Source organism: Sander lucioperca, chromosome 8 (assembly GCF_008315115.2).
Source record: "Sander lucioperca isolate FBNREF2018 chromosome 8, SLUC_FBN_1.2, whole genome shotgun sequence".
Classification (NCBI taxonomy): Eukaryota; Metazoa; Chordata; class Actinopteri; order Perciformes; family Percidae; genus Sander; species Sander lucioperca.
In genome coordinates this window covers 10,541,373-10,561,817 of record NC_050180.1, presented here as the reverse complement: position 1 = coordinate 10,561,817, position 20,445 = coordinate 10,541,373, and the positions used below count along the sequence as shown (strand labels likewise).

At 39.3% G+C, this 20,445-nt stretch overlaps 2 protein-coding genes and 1 long non-coding RNA gene across 3 annotated transcripts; 1 reads left to right on the top strand and 2 right to left on the bottom strand.

The window, feature by feature from the left end:
• The first annotated feature begins 605 nt into the window (after positions 1–605).
• On the top strand, positions 606–19,264 carry LOC116037797. Its single transcript, XR_004101951.2, has 3 exons — positions 606–733; positions 16,959–16,967; positions 19,252–19,264. It is a non-coding gene; the product is annotated as an uncharacterized LOC116037797 (long non-coding RNA).
• fev (FEV transcription factor, ETS family member) lies at positions 791–4,658 on the bottom strand. The gene is made up of 3 exons (XM_031281822.1): positions 3,972–4,658; positions 3,203–3,274; positions 791–1,891 (listed from the first exon to the last, which is right to left on the bottom strand). Exons 1-3 carry the CDS (start codon positions 4,018–4,020, stop codon positions 1,350–1,352), a joined length of 663 nt encoding a protein of 220 aa, XP_031137682.1. The 5' UTR covers positions 4,021–4,658; the 3' UTR covers positions 791–1,349.
• cryba2b (crystallin, beta A2b) lies at positions 8,897–12,200 on the bottom strand. Its single transcript, XM_031281823.2, has 5 exons — positions 11,957–12,200; positions 10,822–11,007; positions 9,764–9,905; positions 9,523–9,665; positions 8,897–9,268 (listed from the first exon to the last, which is right to left on the bottom strand). The coding sequence occupies exons 2-5, from the start codon at positions 10,977–10,979 to the stop codon at positions 9,121–9,123; spliced, it is 591 nt and encodes a 196-aa protein (XP_031137683.1). The 5' UTR covers positions 10,980–11,007; positions 11,957–12,200; the 3' UTR covers positions 8,897–9,120.
• Positions 19,265–20,445: the final 1,181 nt, after the last annotated feature.

The following is a 20,445-nucleotide window of genomic DNA, read 5'->3' as shown; positions in this document are numbered from 1 at the left end:
ACAATAAAGAGTATGAATGCAAATCCATTTGAAAATACTCGTTTTGTGAAAACACTTGAGACAGCAAGAACTCTGTCAGCAAAATTAGTGTGAGCATGGATGGTAATGTGGCACACACTGGTGTTTAGACTGAAAGAAAGGGCAATCAACACATGATTCAAACACATACTGACGAAGACCTTTATTTATTACAGTCTGTTTTTATTTACTTCATTGGGTGTTTTTTTTGTATTGTTACAGCTGTTTTACAGCAAGAAGATGTGTGGATGAATACAATGTAATTCAATCCAAAATCACTAAAAAGCAGCGAGCCTTTCTCTACACTACAGTATTTACAGAGTAGTTCATGAATTCACAGTTTTAGTAACTGTTCACGTCAGAGCCTATTTCACACGAATGACAACCGTGTATCTCTGTACTGGTTTTATTTTTATTGCAAGTTTTATTTTCTTGTACAGAAATGGCTATGCGTAATCGGATTTCTAAGCAACCAGTGATTAAAGTGACAATATATTTCAGGTGGTTTTCAAGTGGTGATATTTAGTAAAATAAAAATAAAAATCTTGAAGTCCAACTAGGCCATTCTATAACCACGAGATGGCGCCAACAGTCCAAAAATAACTGGTGATTTGCTCCCAAGTTGGTGCAAATACACCCACCTGTATGTAAAAACAACCACAGGACTCAAGGAGGCAGGATGAGAGACAGCAAAGGAACAGAAAAGAGCTGATAGGTACAAAACTGGCAATCCGTATTTTATCTTTTTTTTTTTTTTTTTTAAATAATGTTCTATACATTGTTCATTTCGAAAACCTCCCTCCCCACACAGAAATTGTTGATTTCCGGTTTAATGTCACAGATCGTTGCTGAAATTAGGACATTTCATATTTGGGGTAGCCTATTTGCCTTATTAGTTATCTAAATATTATTGAAATACCGCGCGTAAAAGTTCAAATCACTGTGCGTAATTTTATAGGCGGCCATTGGTTGATTTAGGCCAAATAACTCGCTCGTGAAATATGTCTTGGTTTAAAGGTTAAAAGGACTAAATGATGTTTGTTTATGTAGGCTACACGTTTTTAGACGTCTTGCTTACATACAGCCGTGGTTTCAGCAGCATGACTGCAGCTCCATATTCACACGATGAAATGTAGCCTATGCTGTTGAAACAATCGTTACGTGTCAATATCTAAAAACATATTTTCTAACCAAATCAATATTATAGCATATATTCACCTGGAAATTACCAAAACCGAGCTGTCGGTGCTCTTTGTCACCTCTCTTCGTTCGTTGCTGTATTACCTGCGGTGACTATATATCTCCAGTTGGCCTAAAAGATGCATTAAGAGTCAGTTGTAATGATTATTGATGTTGGTCAGGCTATTGATGTTGTTGACGCAGCTGATGTGGGACGGAGACACGGTGCCGAAGGGCCCCGGCGGCTGCAGGCTGTGGCTGTGATACAGAGCCGCCGGAGGGGAACCAGGCCAGTAGGAGAAACCCGACGGCCCCACGCCGGGAGCCACAAGGTTCAGTTTGGAAAGCCCGGTGAAGGGAATCGGGGAGAAGTTCCCCTGAAACTTGTAGATGGCCTGCTCCGTGGTGGACGGCTGGCACACCTGCGCCAAGCCGTGGAAATCAAACTTGTAGGCGTAGCGCTTGCCGTGGACTTTGGTCATGATGTTTTTGTCGTAATAGTAGCGCAGAGCCCGGCTCAGCTTGTCGTAGTTCATGTTGGGTTTGCTTTTGCGCTCCCCCCAGCGCCGAGCCACCTCGTCCGGGTCGATGAGCTTGAACTCGCCGTTGGTGCCCTCCCAGGCGATGCACGACATGTTGGTGCTGTCAGAGAGCAGCTCCAGCAGGAACTGCCACAGCTGGATCTGCCCGCTGCCTGCAGGGGACACGGGGACCGTTCAGTTGATGGTAAAGATTAGAACATGAACTCAATTCATAAATCAATTAAACGTAACCAGAATTTTTTTTTTTTTTGTGATACCACATGGAAATATGCATTAATGCAATGCAAAACGTTTGGGGGGGATTTGACCCTTTGGCCTTTTATCACTTGTATCAAACCATATTAATAATATTGTCAGCACATTTTGCCACAATCTTGTTTATTCAAGGAAAATTGCAGACTAAAAGTAAAGCAAATATGCAATTACAGACACGTTAATGTACATGTATATGCTTTGAATTAAAACTGTACATCTTGAGCCGATTCATTTTTCCATGGATAGCTCATAGGTGTAAATTATATCACCCAAGTGTATTTTTAAACATGGAATTCTTGAATTTATTCATTCATCATTTTAAATATAATGTAGGTGCTCATAGTGGTTAGTCAACATGTCATTTACATTTTAAAAAATATATATTTTGCCAGATATTTTTTATAGTAATTTATATATATATTTTTTTTTTTTTTTTTTTTAAACGTAATAAACTGCTCTGTTTTGTCCTTCGCATCTGCTTTGAGAGCTGTTAATGTCCGTTTAAGTCTATTAGCACTCTGTCACAGTGTAATGAAATCAGTACCAATGAGCTGTGGACGAACGGCAGAAGGATTCTGGCCTTTTATTTTTTTATTCTATCATGTATTATGTAGGCTATTCGATTTAGTTCATTTCTTCTTTTTTTACGTTTCACTTTCGAGCCTATAGGGATGGATGAGATACATTTTGAGACAAAATAATTTTGGGGTGCAAGGCCCGTAATGGAGCGACACGAATGACTCGATTAATTGAAAACAAATCATATGTGACCAACAAACATAATGCAGCTGCAAACTGAGAGCATGGATTCAGAAAGCTGTGGTTTTACATATCAATTAGACTTAGAACAAAAACACAAATGAAAATGAGCGTTTATCCTGCTATAATAATTAGGGATTTTTTTTTTTTGTTCATACGTGATAACTTTATAGATTCATCAAATTATTCCTTCGAATTTTATTTTTATTTTTCGCAGGTCAGTTTTATTATACTCTTGCCAAAAGGTTTCCCTCCGAGGCTTTTCTTCAATGTTTAATAATACGACCACCACTCAGCTTTTTTATTATTTCTTGTACTATTATTTCGTCATCGAATATTGTGTTAAGACTTCATTCCTTTCATAATAAGCTAATTAATATGAAATACCTTCGCCCTACATAGTGATACAACGATATGTATTACAGTGTCCAGGCAGTTTATTCTCTTACCTTTTTGCACTCCTGTGTTTATTGGACCCCAAGATGTCCCTTTGCTTTCCTTCGACAGATTTTCTGTCGGATCTGAAATCAAAACAAACACATTGTCAGCATTACCAGCTGTCTGTACATCCTGTCATCTATTCATATCGTCTATAAATGATACATGTTTGAGGAAGCAGTTTAGGATACTCTTTTATTCTAATCTCGCTTTGCTGAGTTAAGAAACAAATTCACTCATGTCCATAATATTCTAGAAATTAATTGCATATCCTTTAACACGCAAGACCAAGGTGGAACAATGAAAACCAGGCGAATGAATATAAATATAATATAAAGTCTGTTTTCAGGGGAGGGGGGGGGGGGAGTATATTTCATCAGGTGTTGTTTCAGAAATTAAACATTGTTGAAAAAGATGCTGAAAAATTGACCAGGCCGGTGCGTATACGGTTAAAACTAAATTGAAATGTTAAACAATTGAAAAAATCTATACTAAAGGTAAAATTGATTAAAAATCCTAATTGTATCCTCGTCCAGTCGCAGTCTGATGCAAGAAGCATGTCGTCTTGGCGGTGTCCTCTCCGGGAAGCCAGGAAACGCGTCCAGGAAAAAGGATTTCCGATTTCCGACAAAAGAGCAGACGGGCTTTGAGATTGAAACGGCTGAACAATGCTGTGCCCTGTAACTGAGCATCGCTGCCTCGGTGACACCGACACCCGGCACAATTTAAAGAATTATAAGCACCTCTTTCTATAATTCTTCACGGGACAAAATGACGAACCTGAGAGATACATGTTGAACATGAGGTTTCCTCCGCAGTCCTGTCTCATTGTGTTCGCTTGTTCAGAATGGGTTGGATTTCATTTCGTTGGTGGCGGAGGAAAAGATTTTTATTAAACTTTATCTCATAACTGTGATCTGGAATAAATGCGGGTGGACAGATTGAAGTTTCCAGGCAACTGTCACTGGCCCCCATCTCTGAGACAATATTCAGACAGCAATTTCCCCTAGTGCATTGCTTTAATTAAAAGAGCAATTTACCTCTGTCAGCCCGCCTGGTGCCCACAATAAAAAAAGGGGCCGATAGAAATTTGGCCCTTATCAATCCACCATCACAGTTTAATAAAGTTTCCGCGTTAAGATCTGCGTTTCTATGGTGAATTGAAGTGTTTGACATGGAAACCAGTTCAGATCCTCCTCACTTTTCCGCCTCTTTACCTCTAGGCAAACAAAAAAGACCTATTTCATGTTGGGGAAAGAATATTTACCTTGAAAAGCACGCTTCAGTGCACACGAGAAAGCAGAACATGTCATCCCCCCCTAACCTTCTGTTTGTGGGTTTAAGGTTATATAGCCTCTATCTGAGGGTAATGAGGTTGTAACTTTCAAACCATTGCTTCTGATGCTCACTGGCGTTATCATATGTTTCTAATTCTTGTGTTTTTCAGAGCCAGTGGACTGTGTGAAGCTTTATTATAATGTGCTATTGGAGTATATATAGTCTTAACGCCCTTTGTAAATTATCAATATTATCATTTAAACTGTGGATATATCCGGATAGAACAACTCAACATATATATCATAGACATTACATTTAGGTGCAAATAATGTTGACATTCCAGACACGTATGAGGCTGTTGGAACAGCACCACAGTGTGATTAATTTCCATTTGAATAAGTGTTAGACACTGATTGATATTCCCTATGAGTTTAACACATGCTCTCTCTAATAGTCTTCAATGTGATTAATCCAGGACTATGTTGTCATGATCTATTTCTCTGCTCTGAAGCATGTTGGGTAGTTTAAAAGCAACACATATACATGTAAAGAGGAACTTCATGTATTTTATAAGTGTGACAAAAACCCTGGCATGATAAAAGTTTGTGAAAGGCAATGCAACATCCTCGGTTTAATTCTGGGACATTTGTTGCATGCCCTTTTTCTCTTGTTTTCTTGTATAATTCCACTAATTGTGATCTAATCATGGCAAAAATGCCAATAGAATAACAACAATAAAAATGTCTTAAAGGAGAAAGTGAACACTGACATTGACACATCCTGTGTAGTTTTGCATCTGTTTTGTCTTGTTGAAAATGGTGTCATATAAAGAAAATATCCAGTCTATGGTCATGACATGAAGGGACACAGGCTGATCAGTGCTACTGCAGGAATCAAAAACAATTCACTTTCAGTTCTGCTAGATTACATGGACTCCTACAGCTTTCCCTTGGAAAAGGTGGACATTTTGAAAAAGGTATCATGGTTTCAAGTTTCAAAAAGAGTTCTGCCAAACTCACAAACAATTATTTAATCATTTTAAACTAGAAATAGTACCTTGAAATAAATGTTACAATACATTTACCCACAGGAAATAATCACATGACCATTTAATTCAAATCATACTTTGCATATCTGTGTTGACTGAGCTGAAAGTAAACTGTCTGCTTATCATTCATAATCTATTTTAGCGTTTGATCTATAATGTGACACCGGACTGAGCTCAGAAAAGCACGAATGCAAACACACAAAGGTAACCGAGTACACTGCATGCTTTATACAGTATTTGTATGACATAGTTAAATATTTAAGTACCTGTCTTACATAATGAGGCTTTGCAAAATCATATTCCATCAGACTTGTCCTGTTAAGTTTACAGCATTTAACTTCAACATAGGTTCTAGGTTTTGCCTCTCAGCCAAAGGAGAAAATGTGTAACCGATTGTCGAATTATTTAGCAAATAGTATATTTCCCATTTCCCTTCCTCCTGGATTTTTCATTCTTCACATGGCAGCATTCCCTCAGGCCTGGGCTTTGTAGGTGTGTCTCTGGCGTCCCAGACTTGCTTTAGCTGCCTGTGTCCAAGTACGAGTCGCAGGCAACTTAAAACAAGCCTCGAAAACAAGACTGTATCCACTGATGCAGTGGGAGATAAATAGGTGGGTAACCTCCAGTCAGTCAGTGAGGAAGGCAAGAAATCCACTGATAAAAAGAAAAAAACAAATACATATGTGTCCTGTTTCTTTGTTTATTACAAATGATCACATCAAGTTGTTGCTACTTATTGATCTAGGCTATGTAGTTCATGTATGTCTGATGTTGAATAGTCTGCATGAAAAACTGAGGTGTGCTTGAAATGAAACAATGCATAAATCCCATTAATAAACATAAATCCTAATTCAATAGTGGGTATTTCAGGTGGTTTGCCTATAGTTGTTTAAATGTAAGCCTTACAGTGGCTCATGTAGTCATTGTGTGACTACATGGATAAAAACATTCAGACTAGCATGATTTCATCGGTTTAACACATCATGTTAAAAACCTTCCGTAATACATTTTAGTTAAGGAATCAACCGAACCACCCTCATTAAATATTAGCTGTCATCAAGAATCAATCCAAAGTTCCTTTGTAAAGCCTTAAACTTACCTTGGTGCTCTGATCTGGGTGGCCAAGGAGTTTGCTGCTTACACTGTTCAAGTGTCACTCCTCTATAAGCCACGGTGCAGCTGCTTTAATCAGTCTGCAGAGGAATGTATATTTGAGAAAGGTGTGTGTGCACAGTTACACATTTATTAAAAGATCCTGGTTTTTTTGGGTGTGGGACAGTGAGCCGGTGCAGGCTTGTGGGCGTGTAACACGGAATCCCACGTCCTGGACCAACAGGAGGAGTGTGTGTGGAGGTAAACACACTCCAGGATGCCGGCATGTGACTGTAAGATAAACATCATGTAGCCACATTACAATAAACAAAGAAATGCTGAGCTACTAGACTTTTAAAAGGTAGTTGTGTGGAAATAAATCATCAAAATATATGAACCAGGTTTGTTGTGTGTGAATGAGAGTTTATGTTTTTTATTTTCAGAAATGATATAAATCTTTATGGTCCTTTCTTGTTTATTCAGTGTTCAGAATACTGAGGGCCTCTTTTTGATGTTAGGTTTCAGTAGTTTCAGCTTAGAAATCCTTACCTGACTGGTCTGTGTCTCTCTGCTACATTTACGTCACCACCTTTGTGATTTGTAAAGATATAATAAGGATTTTTTTCTAGGCCAACCCGGAAGTTAGCATCGCCCTGGTTCCCTCGACAAAAAGCCAATGGGATTTTTCCAATGGATTTTGGTCTATTGCAGAAAATAGCCTAAACTCTGACAAATCTCTGTCATAAAAAGTTTATGACACATACATTTTGTTCAGCAAGATAATCTTCACAATTTAACCACTTTCATGATTCTAGAAGTGTAACTGCAACTCTAGAAGGAGTAAAAAGCGAAGTAAAAAAACGTTAGGCTATAAATGAACACCACGGTCGCATGACTTCAACGTCACTAGCACTAAGCTGAGGGTGATGTTTAATGTCCACCAGCAACCTCTCATTTAGCCACTTGGTAGCAACCACCTTTTTTAAGACAAAATCTCTCAAGCTTGTGTTAACCACAGGCCTTATTTTTTAGGCATCTGAACAAAAACCCATACAAAAAAAAACATTGACTTCAAGACAGGGGAACCAGAAGTGCAAAAATGCTAACTCATTTCCAGGTTTTCGTACAGCACTCTTCACTTAGCTTAATCAATCGTAAAAATATTCACTGAAATCATTGAAACCATTTACCTACAAATTTGGTGAAACTTCTTAGCTAAACTTAATGAGTTTAAATGTTATACCTTTGACACAAAAAACAACAACATTGGGCTTACTCACAAATTCGTTGCCATAAAGGTGAGAACAGACCTGTTTGGTAATGCATGTATTTTGATTTGTTTTGGACATACATGGTTTTCACAGGCTGGCAACGATACAGTAGTAAGTAGCAATACATAATTAAGTGTGTTTCATGAATATGACAGTTGAGAGTCAAGTTGGTGGTTTATGTCACACAGCTTCCAAACTTTGTTGTGAACATATGTGCCTTTGTTTGACGTAATATGTCTTTACAGTTTGTCTGAGGGCAAAACAGTCATTTGATATGTTGAATATTCAAACTGGGTTCAGAACTATACCGTATAGTCTAAAGTTTACTTTTCATCAATCACTAGAAAGATTACGTGCTTACATCGAAACGTTAGTCACTGTTGTGCACCTTAGTGCCGACACTATGGGCCATCTGGAGTTCCTGTGTCTTTGTGAGCCCTTGGAGAACCAAGAGAACTTGAGTTTGAATCGATTCTATTTTCAAAAGTAGATTCGTATTAAATGTTTTACTTTAATGCATAATGTGTTGGTTGAGTAATTGATTGGCAGTTAGACAAACAGTGGTTCCATAATGGCCAACCAGATTATCTGTTGCTTTTTCTTACAGCTCCTTGCTTTACTGGTCGTTTTGGCAAATTGTGATTGTAACAGTCAGAGAATAAATAATAGAACAATGTGATCATGTGCTCTTGTTTATTGGAAATAAGAATACAATCTAACAAGAACAATGTTATACATTCTCAAGCCTAACAGAGAGATTTGAGTCAAATCTTTCTATATATGTTAACTACAAGGCTAAATATGTCCTTTAAATAAATAAAAAGCAAAAACTATCTCAGATAACAGCCTGCTCTATGAGGGGCTCTGATTTTGCAATGCTTGTACACCTGTGTCATGACTGTCATAACCAAGGTGCAACATGATTGACAGCTTAATGTAGCCAATTAGATTGTGATGTATTTATTCATGGTGATCATTTTCATTGTAAAAAGAAAAAGGAATACCGACAAACAGTCTCTAGTTTTGAAGAAAAGCCTTTATTTCCTATTTCAAGAACATGTTTTAGCATGGTAGAAGAAGTAGGTACTTAGATATCCATACATGCAGAGCCACAGAGTGATAGAAAGAGTTTGTCCATCTACTGTTCTGTGACAGCGGTGTGTCCGGGGGTTCAAGTTGAGGAAGGGGTTAGGGGAGAGTTTTTTTGTTTCAGGTTAGGTCAGGCAGGCAGAATGAAGGCTTAGTGCTGGATCCTACGAATAGACTGCACCTGGTTGGTGTGAGCCTGGGTGCTGTACTCGTTGTAGTGTCTGTACTCGCCTTGGTGTCTGTCTCTCTCCAGGATGTACTGGTAGCCACGGTAACCAGGGAACTGGTAGGCAACCCAGCTGTAGAGAGAGAGAGGGGGGGCGGGGGTGAGTCAAAGACAGATAACAGAATACAATTTACCATTTAAACAGTTAGATCAATATTATTTCAGCAGATTCAGTGAAACTGCAGGGCTGTTTGCAGTTGTATGAGAGAGCCTGTCCCAAACAGAGTTTATATAGCTGTTTTTGTTTTTTTGCAAAAGAGAAAAACAGGAGAAAGAGATAGACACAAAAGAGGGAAAAAAAAACTGAGAGGAAGATGTATAACTTACGCTCCTGAGTTGACTTTGATGGAGGGAACCTCCTTGCTGCACCAGCCCATGGCCTGTAGGGAGGGGTAGTCATCGCACATCTCAAATTTACGGCCCTGGAAGTCCTCACACTCGTACAGGGTCACCTTGCTGTCACTGTGGTTCTGCAGAGGAAGAGACGGAGCAGGTTAATATGCCACTTATAGCAGTCGACAGAGGCTAAGAAGAGAAAAAGGATGAATGGAAGGATGTGGTAACTTACAGCGCACTTGATGGGTCTGAAGGAAAGCATGTGCTCGGTTCTGTAGCTGCTGTTTCCACTCCAGGCCTCGTAGCGAGGGTAGTCTCCCTTCTCCAGGATAAACTGCTGTCCCTGGAACTCTGGGTACTCATAACCCACCCAACTAGACAGTGGAAAGGTGAGGCGGAGAGAGACAAGGAAGGGGAAAGAGGGAAAAAGAAAGAAGGAAGGAAGAGGATCGACATTTTTAGGTTAAAGGAGCAGATAATACGAAAATAAATTAATAGAATACAAACACAACACAATAATGAACCACTAAATGCAAAGTTTTGACACTGAAACTGTCATTTTCGTTATACAATAGAGTCCAACGCCCACAGAATGGCCTGGAGCGAAAGCAACATGCAGTTTCTTTTGTCACTGGGAGCACAAAGCAAACATGAAATACTGCTGCTGCTAACGCTGCTGCACCCAGGGCTTCTTATCTGATCGTCAGTCAGTCAGTCAGCCATTCTGGCTCAGAGCCGCCAGCTGCACACAGCCAACTCATATCACACAACAGGGACACACTTGGATGCGTGCATGCACACACATGAAAACGATACACGCCAAGTAGCAATGCAATCTAACACAGTAGGCTGTAATTTATGGTTTCTGTTATTCTGCCTTTTCTACTTGTTGTTGAGTAGAGTCAGTCTTTGAGTCGTCTGTGTTTTAGGCTGACGTTTTCAAGCAGATAAAATTAGAATTGCAAATTAATTAATAAATTATGAAAAAAATGCTCTTTTTTTAAGCAGCATTGTGTATTTAATAAGATATTTGAGGAAGACCAGATTCTAGCAAATCATTGACTCAAATCTGCCCTTATCGCAAAGATGTCAGAACTTTAATATGTACCAACATTGTAAAATGAATCTCTTACTGAAGGAGAAACAGAAATGGGCAAATCACTGATAAAAAAAAAAAATCCAGAAGAGATCACGAGGTGAAAGGGAAGTGATTTCCATGATGTATGGAAAATGAAGAACTAAATAGATGGAGAGAGCAGAAAGGAAAGAACACCAACGGTGTGGACTTACGGTCCATTCTCGACCTTGATGGAGCGGATCTTGTTGAAGCCCCTCTCCATGATGTTCTGGCACTCCAGCATGAACTCACAGCGCTTTCCCTGGAAGTTCTCCTCCTCCCAGACTGTGATCTTGAACTGGCCCATCTGCTCCATCTGTTGAGTGTTCATGGCTGCTATTTCTCCCTTAGGGGTTACTCTTTGACAAAGGTAGAGGGTTTGAAAAAAACTGTCAGTGTTATTAGAAAAATCACAACAAGACCTATGACTCATGTCCTGTGTAGGTATAGTGTTAACGAGACCAAGGAAAAGTGAGTGAATAAAAAACATTTAAATAGAAACAAATACAGGAAATCAGACTTTTAACCCAATAAGCTGATGCAGGCATTTATCTAAATCAACTCACAACTACAATCTTTGTATTTGAGCTTGATGAAAAGTAACAGTTGATGAGGGTAAAAAGAAAAAGCTGCCCCAGTGCCTTTCTATTTAGAGTATATTATTGCACCTTTACTCTGGAAAGAAATATCTGTTAAGGTCACTTTCCAGAGGTGTCACAACATTCTACTCATTCATCATGTTTCCATTTCTTCACAGTTCAGATTTGTCTCTGTTTCCATTGAAGATATTCAGTCAAGAATAGCACAGTCTCCTGCCCATTAATTGTACTGTGTACAACTACTGTTACATGCCACAACAGCAAACCACATATCTGTTAGAGATAGCTTGAAAGCATGCATGCTGTCTTTTACTCACAGAATTTCTAACCAGAGTTGCTAACCCAACTAAGCCAAATTTCTTTGATTTTTAAATTTTAAAAAAAATAGCACATTACCGGTTTGACAAAATGTTTGTATGATGTCTACAGGCCCAGCACAAGCATACCCGTAAGGCATCATCTTGCCAGCTTTCCCTGTTAAAAGGACTGCTGAAATATCAACCATTCTACCCTAAAAGCAGCACTATGAAGTGGCTTCCATGTTTAAACTTCTTAGCAAATCAAGTCTCATTCAAAGTGCATCCATAGCTGTCTATCTATAAATGTGGGCAGCATATTGGTGGCAGTCAGGCTCCACCCCAGTACACATAGCTGTCCCCTGATTGCAGTTTCTTAGCGGAGTCTGAGGCAGGTGTGTTGATATACTTACAGACGGTACTGAGGTGGGACAGATCCAGTGTAATCAATGTCGGGGGAGAGACCCTCGCCGGTGTTTTTATAGGGCCAGGCCCCCTGGTCCTACGCCACTCCATTTGCCCAGCAGCCTTGCACACTCAGCAGCTGAGAGGGCCAGCTGAAAGGGGGGCATTAGCCTCGCGCTTTGTGGAGGCTCCAGAGCACCATTGTCCTCAGAGCCCCAAACTAACTTAGTCATCAATATGGCAGCCAAGGTCAGTAGCGGACCGACCCAGGACTATACAATGGCAACGCACTGACACAACAGTTTGATTGGTGTGGCAGGATAATAGACACATTCTGGGAGCTGATCCCCCCTCTCTCTCTTTCTCTACCTCCCTCTCTGCTCAAGGTAAACTGGATCCTAAACCGGGGGTGAGGAAAGGGCACAAGGCATGTCACACAGAGAGTACAAGGACAGGTGCCAATTTCATCTTGAGGGCATCCTCATCTTCCTCTTTTCCAATGGTTGATGTGGAAAGAGTCTACTGCATGAAACAATATAGTAAAAAGCTACAGTATAGTAGTACTTCCTGACTAGCACTGATAGGGAAACCTGGTCTATACTGCACTTTGCATACCCACATTTATGGCTGTGAAACATATAGTTTTGGCTATAGAAATGAGGAGCATCATTCCTCCAAATATACAGTGTGCTACACAATGTCATAAGGCTCATATAGGTAGGAGTAGCCTATGTTAGAGTATATGCTCACAAGAAAAATATTGGTGTGCCCTATAGCTTTGGTAGCCAACTACATCGGTGCTGTGGTCATACATTGTTAATATAAAAATGAAAAGAAAAATATTGTATTATAAGAAATAGGAAATAATAGTCTTTCAGGGAGAGTTATCATGATATTTAAATTATAAATATTATATGTAAAATAAATATTAAATTAAGGGCTGTGTAACATATAAAATACAGGCTTAATAGAGATGGTGAACATATCTGAAATAAAAAAAAACAACACACCAAAGGAAATATATTATCTTTTTTTTTATTAAGCTTTTTCACCTTCATTCCCATACAGTGAACCATATCAATTACAGGTATATTTTCCTCTCGTATTTCAAATAGTTACGTCCTTCAAAGCTTCAGAAAACATGAGTAACATTAATAAGTTAAATGTACAGTGTTAGTCAATGTATTTATAGACCTGTGAGTCAAATTTAAATTGAATTTTGGTGTCAGTTTCTACCGATCCTACATTTGTTAATGGAGTTGCCTTCATTCTTACATTTCCGCAAACAGCTACTGAGAAAGATCACACACCAGGAATGAAAACCATCTCACAGTCATGTGTTCAATTGTTCTTTTGTGTGCTCATTCATTTATTGTCATTGGTATTGTTTTTTTAAAGCCAAATTCCTGTTAATACAATACATATTTTCATTCCTATAATATATTATATAATATATTCAGGAACCAAACAAAAAGAAACATTTTATTTGCACATGTGATGACGTTGGTGTGCACTGACAACTGACTGAACACTGGTAAACCATAATATACACACATTCTTTTGTTGTCACATTTTTGTGTTGTAATTTTTAAATACACCAGTTACACCAGTGTTAGGTCAAGAACAAGGATTTGAGAGGTGTATTTTCCTTCATCATTGGTGACATCTAGTGGCTAAGAGATGTATTACATGCAGGTTGGCAGAGACTTGTAAAACTGGCCTTCTCTGTTTGCAGTAAAATAATGGTTCATTTTATTGGCATAGTACAAGCAATAATATAATAATACATACACATCAGCCAGCACAGCAATTACTAACAAGAACAGTTTAGATGGATGTATCTAATGTCAAAAACAACAATTCAGCCACAGTTATATACAGTGAAAGACTTTGTGTGTGTGTGTGTGTGTGTGTGTGTGTGTGTGTGTGTGTGTGTGTGTGTGTGTGTGTGTGTGTGTGTGTGTGTGTGTTTGTGTCCACCTGTGTACATGTGTGAGCTGGTTACTTGTACAAACAGCTTTCTCATTGTCCTCTGTTAACCCATTCATTGTTGTTGTCGCTACACGTGTGACTCTTTTCATGTGTATGTGTGTGTGTGTGTGTGTGTGTGTGTGTGTGTGTGCATGCATGCGTGTGTGTGTGTGTGTGTGTGTGTGTGTGTGTGTGTGTGTGTGTGTGTTTGTGTCACCAGAGGCTTGCCCCAACACAACAGGTGATAGGCAGGTGAAAAGACAGGCTTACGTATATAGACACAGATGTTGTGTGAGTATTTGTGTGTATTTGTGTGAGACATGCATCAACCCACAAAGTCCACACACACACACACACACACACACACACACACACACACACACACACAAACACGCAAACACACACACACACACACACACACACACACACATGTTTTTATGTATGTAGACACACCAAGTAGTTCAGGGCAGGCTTCAGGTAATAGCACACATACAAAGGTCTTTCATCTTTCTTTACCAGGTCTGATAAGATGGATCAGCTGTAGATCTGTACGCTTATGTACACACACACATGCACGCACGCTTACACACACACACACACACACACACACACACACACACACACACACACATGCACAGTTCATTTCCCTGTTAAATACAGCTGGGGGATTTGCATGTGTCAGGGACAGTATAGTCCATTAAAGAGCCAGAGTACAGTTCTACTTTGAATCCTTATCTTGTATTTAAAAAAAAAAAACATTCATTCTATTGGTCACTTATTTCATATCACTGAGGAAGCAGGTACAGGATCAAAAGTTGAAGAAAACGTGTGTGCATCTTTTTTTATGGGGCAGACTTGTGATCCACCAGAAAAAGTAATTTACCTTTTTCTGCGTCTAGATGGGTTTATGCCTACAGCAGGTAAAAGGTCTATCTCTACATTTGAGTCAGGAAATCAACAGCAAAACATAATTACTGATGGCTTTTTTTAATGGTTTGCCAAGCAGCCATGTACTGGGATCCATTATCTGATTGCACTGCATGGTCGTGTAACAGTCACAGAATATTAGAATTGTTATTAACCATTGATCCTTGGGTCACGTTCTTGTGGTGGAATTTCCAGCTTAAGAACTCATGCTATTGAGACAGTGGTACTCCGAACTCATTCATGGTCAGTGTCCAACATAACCTCATAACCTGTCTCAGGCAGAGGAGTACTTCAACTCTGTGTCTCCATAGATAAATGGGAGACGCACCAGCTGTATGATAAGACATTCTTCTAAGTCTCAAGCGCTCCCATTATGCCAAGTTCATGAAGGAGGACTGCTCTACTGCTGTCAGGCTGACATTGTTTTCTGTCTGTGCACAGGTGTGTGATGATGTAGGTAAGTATCTGTGTTTACAGGCCCTCAATATCTTTGCTTACATTGAAGGTGCAGCTGAAGTTAACGCTTCAAGCATGAGTTAAAAATACACCTTCAGGAAGACAGGAACTTGAGAGAGTTAAAGGCGCTCTAAGCGATGTTGGGTGATGTCACTTCTTGTTGACGTTCAAAGTATTGTCAAACAAAACAGAGGCTAGCACGCCCCTCCCTCCTCTTCATCTCATCCCCTCCCCCTCCCTTCCGCGCACTAACCCCCCAACTCCCACCCCCAAATCCTTCTTGTCGGTTATTGGCTGGAATGCTGGAAGACTGTTTGTTATGTTTGGTGGTGCAGGTTGGCACAGTTTGTTTTTGTTGGTGTTTGTGGAGCCTGGGCTGTCTTCAGAGACTGCGTTTTTTTTACAGTGTGTTCAGGGGACAGGCAGCTAGCGGATAGTGAGGAGATGTTTGCTGTATGTGACAAAAAATGTTGTAGCCTAAAAAACGTGTAGAGAATATTCTTGTGAGCACGAGAAAAAAAACATCCCCATGTCCCTTTAGGGGCTCCGTAGGATTTGAGACTAAAATGACGCCATCATCTCATAAATTACATCAAAATTAAACAACTTTTGATGTTTTTATTTATTATCCAACCCATAGAGTGCATGCAAATTTAAATGGAAGCTTACACTTTCACACAAGACAGTGCACTGCGCTCAGTAGTCAATTTGTTTTTTGCTGTTTAGCAGTTGCCAAACGGCTGTCTCATCTCCCAATACATCTGTGTGAAAAGTTTTTCATCGTCTTTTTACTCCCAGTAACAATACACATGTATAGCTTAATATTTAAAACCAACTTTCTGGCACTTGAACATTTTAAAACAATGAAAGGTAATTTTGTTGTACTTGTATAGATTGGTTGGAGGGCAGGAAGTGTGTTAAGAGATTTTGTTTTCTGGGTCAGTGTGAGTCCAAACTATTTGAATAGTGAGTGAATGCACCTGCACATACACATTAACGTGTTTGCATGCAAGCACACACACACGTGACTGTTTTTATATCTGCACGCTGACACACATGCACACACACAATGACATACAGATTGCACTGAATAAATGCCCTCCTTCAGATGGAAGGTTACCGTGGAGACTAATCCAGGTGAGGATGATGCAAGCAGGACATCTGCTCGTAGGCCCTCCGCCTCCACTTGTCCCCACTGATCCCTATACGCGGACACCCAAGCAGCTGGATTTACCTGCAGAAAAACCATAGAGAAATATGTAGATTATAACATTTTCTGTGCTAGTGTCCATGAGTTATCACTGTTGAGGTAGACAGGCACATAGAAAGACAATCAGTATTGAATTGTGATGCCAGGCGCACACAAACTGCAGTTGGACGTTAGGTGTACAAACAGACAGAACAAAGGCTACACAAGAGAGATTATTTTTGCTTGAGAGAGTCAGACAAAGCAAGAATCTTTGCCATTCATTTTTTTCTACTGATTTCCAAAAATATAATCAGCTTGTTACCCTGATTGCTATTTGTCATACTCTTATTTTTGTTTCTAATATAGAATACATTACAGCTTATTGAGATAATTATTCTAAGATCTCAAATGTTAACTTATCACTTTATTCCAGTAGCACTCCATACTTCATGTCATCAGAAAGTCAGAGAGCAAAGGTAAGGACTAGCCAATCAGGAGAGGGTAAAGGCCTAGAGCATTTGCATGACTCTTGATTATCGGTAACTGTCAGAGGAAACAGCACACAGCCTAAAGGCAGAGCACACACACACACACACACACACACACACACACACACACACACACACACTCAGACACACACACAGACACACACACACACACACACACACACACACACACACACACAGCCTCTGGAAAGCCCTCTCTTTACCATTTACAGATAGCAGCAAACCAATTGACAGGCACAAAAAATTTAATTATGTTCCTGCTGTATAGATACAAACAGTGTGGCCTTGTTCATAGGGTCACAGCCGGGGCAGCACCAGTCTTTAAATAAGAGAATGCAACCTTTGGGGTTTCCTGGTGGTCAAGTCAATTTAATTTATTTTGCCCAAAATCACACATATGTATTAGAAGGCTTTTTATACATAGAACACCTTCTGTCATCATTGCAACCTTGATGTAGGAAAAGGAAGAAACCTCAGGTAGAGCAACAGAGGAGGGCTCAGACAGACATGCAATACATGTAGCGGTAGTAGAATTATAATATGGATAAACAGAATGACAATATTAATCAAATAGGAAATAACACATAACATTAAGTGCTTAAAACAACAATTTGTTGCCTCTTTTGATGTATACATTATATGCTATTATTTGTGTGTATGCTTTCTCTGTTCACATTTAGCTGACAAAACTCGCGAAAAATGTATATAGGTAAGTTAATATAATGTAATTACATTATACATTACAATAATGTATTTACAGTATATTGCATGTTTCTGATTTTTGCATCATCTGGCCAACATGGGCTCCAGGGACCTTTCCTGTGTGTGTCCTAAAGAAATGAAAGTAACAATATAATCAAAAGGTTTTCAGTGGAAATATATATCACATACAGAAAAAAAAGGACTGGATCGCCAATGTAAGCACTGCTACACAAGTTTTGATGGAAAGTATCTGGCCTCTTTCAAAGTTCTTCAGTTGTCTAATGTTCTTTGTCATGGCCGTTGATGTGTTTCCATCGTTGTACTATATGTGTAATTGTTGTTTAACTCGGTTTGTACTTTTCTTTTGAGCGGAGCTGCTCGGGAACGCAAAATGAATTTCAGTGTTAACTGACAATAAAGTTGTATCATATCGTTTTGTAATGTTGCTTTGAAAATTGACACTGACAGGGGTCAATTGTCAGGGTTATTTTAAAGATGGCCAATATCACTACATAGCATCCAATGTAATATTTTTCCATCTTTTCCATACTGTTTCAAATTGTGAGTTGACTGAATATATACATTCAGACTAATTTGTACAGAAAAAAACAGCTGTCTAAGCTGCCATGAATCCTAAACAAGTTAGCTGCTTGCTAATACACTGTACAGCTCCTGGAGCTGGTAGGAAGGGTGTAGCAGCAGCAGGACCAGTTGGGACAGTCAGGGCAAAGTAACCAGGATACTGAGGAGTGTGAGCTTTCCCTTCCTCTGGCTTTAAACAAATATTGACTGGAGCTTAAAGCAGAGGCAAATAGGCTTTCAGGTAAAGAGTGGCATGTTGGGCAGGCTTTAAAATAAGGTCTCTTGTAAGGTGATGACACCGAAATTAGATGTTTTTTGAGATGATAATAAAGAGTGAAAGGGACTTACCAAGGAGACAAAAACAATGTTAAGGGAATAATCTGCCGGAAGGACCAAAGGTATAAAGAAATGTACATCAAACTTCGGCTTTAACATTAGTGATTTCACTTCAGAAGGCAGACATGACATATTCAGTGACAAAGAGATCCAAATGCCACAGAGGTACAAATTACTTTTAATTGTAGGACATAATGTGTTTGATTTTCAGACAATGTGATTATTGGTGATTTGTGGTTTTGTTTTACTTGTATTACTCTTGGCTCACATGTACACTTCAATTGTAAAGCATTTGTGTTTGAAGAGTCTATAGTAGAAACTTCAATGTCTCATAAACATTGTTTAAGCGGACAATTTAATAAAATAGCCAATGGAAAAAATTGGTCAGGGATTGTTATCTGTAACAATTTGTGGTGCATTCATGAGTTTGGCCACTATATGTTACTCTACGTAACTGTGCTGCTTTTGAATGAATGGATCAGTTTGAACTGGGAATGGAAAAGGGCAGTTTATTGTCAGGGCATCAATTTATTGTCTGAAATCCAAAACATTCAAACACTGCCTCCTAATCCGAGAGCTGGATAAAAGGAAAACACCAGCGTTCATTTAAATGACATTAAACATTTAACATAAGGAACAGTAAATATAATGAATGGTAAACGTGTGACGGCTGAATGTTGCATTATAGCATCCAAATGACAGATGGCCCATATCAGATGTCCGGTGTGTGTGTGTGTGTGTGTGTGTGTGTGTGTGTGTGTGTGTGCGTGCGTGTGTGGTTAATGTTTAGTTAATGATTGACATAACCTCCCATTAAGCCCATCTCTCTGCTCCCTGGTACTCGCCTGCAGCCTCAGTTCATGACGTAGGAGATGGACAGTAATGAATAGGCCCCCAGTGGAAAAAAACATGCTGTCAACATGAATGTGCCAATGGAAAAGTGATTATCAAAAACCCACCAAAAGGGGGATACAGAGATTATCATCCCTGTAATTGTAAATATCAACCTTTTGAGTGCATGAGATATGATATCATCCAGGGGCAGTTCAAACAGGCGGATGCAGTCAAGTACAACCGTAAAGTAATAAACAGAATGACCATCACTGTGGACACAATGTCAGTTACAGCTTTATCAGTAGTGATAAGGTACTGACTTGAACAGACAGGTGTGTCTGTTAAAAGCGACAGGTTTTACATGAACATTTGGAATGATGTGATACTGGGATTTATAATCCTGACTTTTACCTTTTCAGTAAAAAAAAGAGTTGGATTTAAACTGGAACTTTTTATTTATGAACTGCCTACCTTGATTACCTGAATCACTGACTCAACCGATTCACCTGCTGTAACCTTTTCTGTGCTGTTCTTTGCTCGACACTTATTCAACAAAGAATCTTTACATTTCTACTCAAATGAGTCAGGAAATTACTTTTATTTGAAAAGCTTCTTTTTTTTAAATTTACCTTTGGATAAATTATTGTGACTTCATATAGCCAGGCCACAAGTCGTCCAAGGCTGACATGGCTTTCTTTGAGAGCACTGCCTTTTGCCAGCTGTATGCAAATAAGGCAATCTATTCAGTGAAATATGGTTACACCTGGTGCTTTAGTCACTGAAACTATGTTGTTATCAAGTTGTCTCAGATAGAGCAATGGTCTTGGTCTAATGGCTATGGCTCTTAGAAAAGTCTTATAATTTTTTGAAGATTTTCAAGACTTTCATTACTGTAATTTGGCTCACTCGTGCTGCAGCAATATGTGGCCTTACGCATCTGGCCTCACCCATTTGGCGCCCTTGAACCAACAAACTTTAAAACAACCCAAACAAA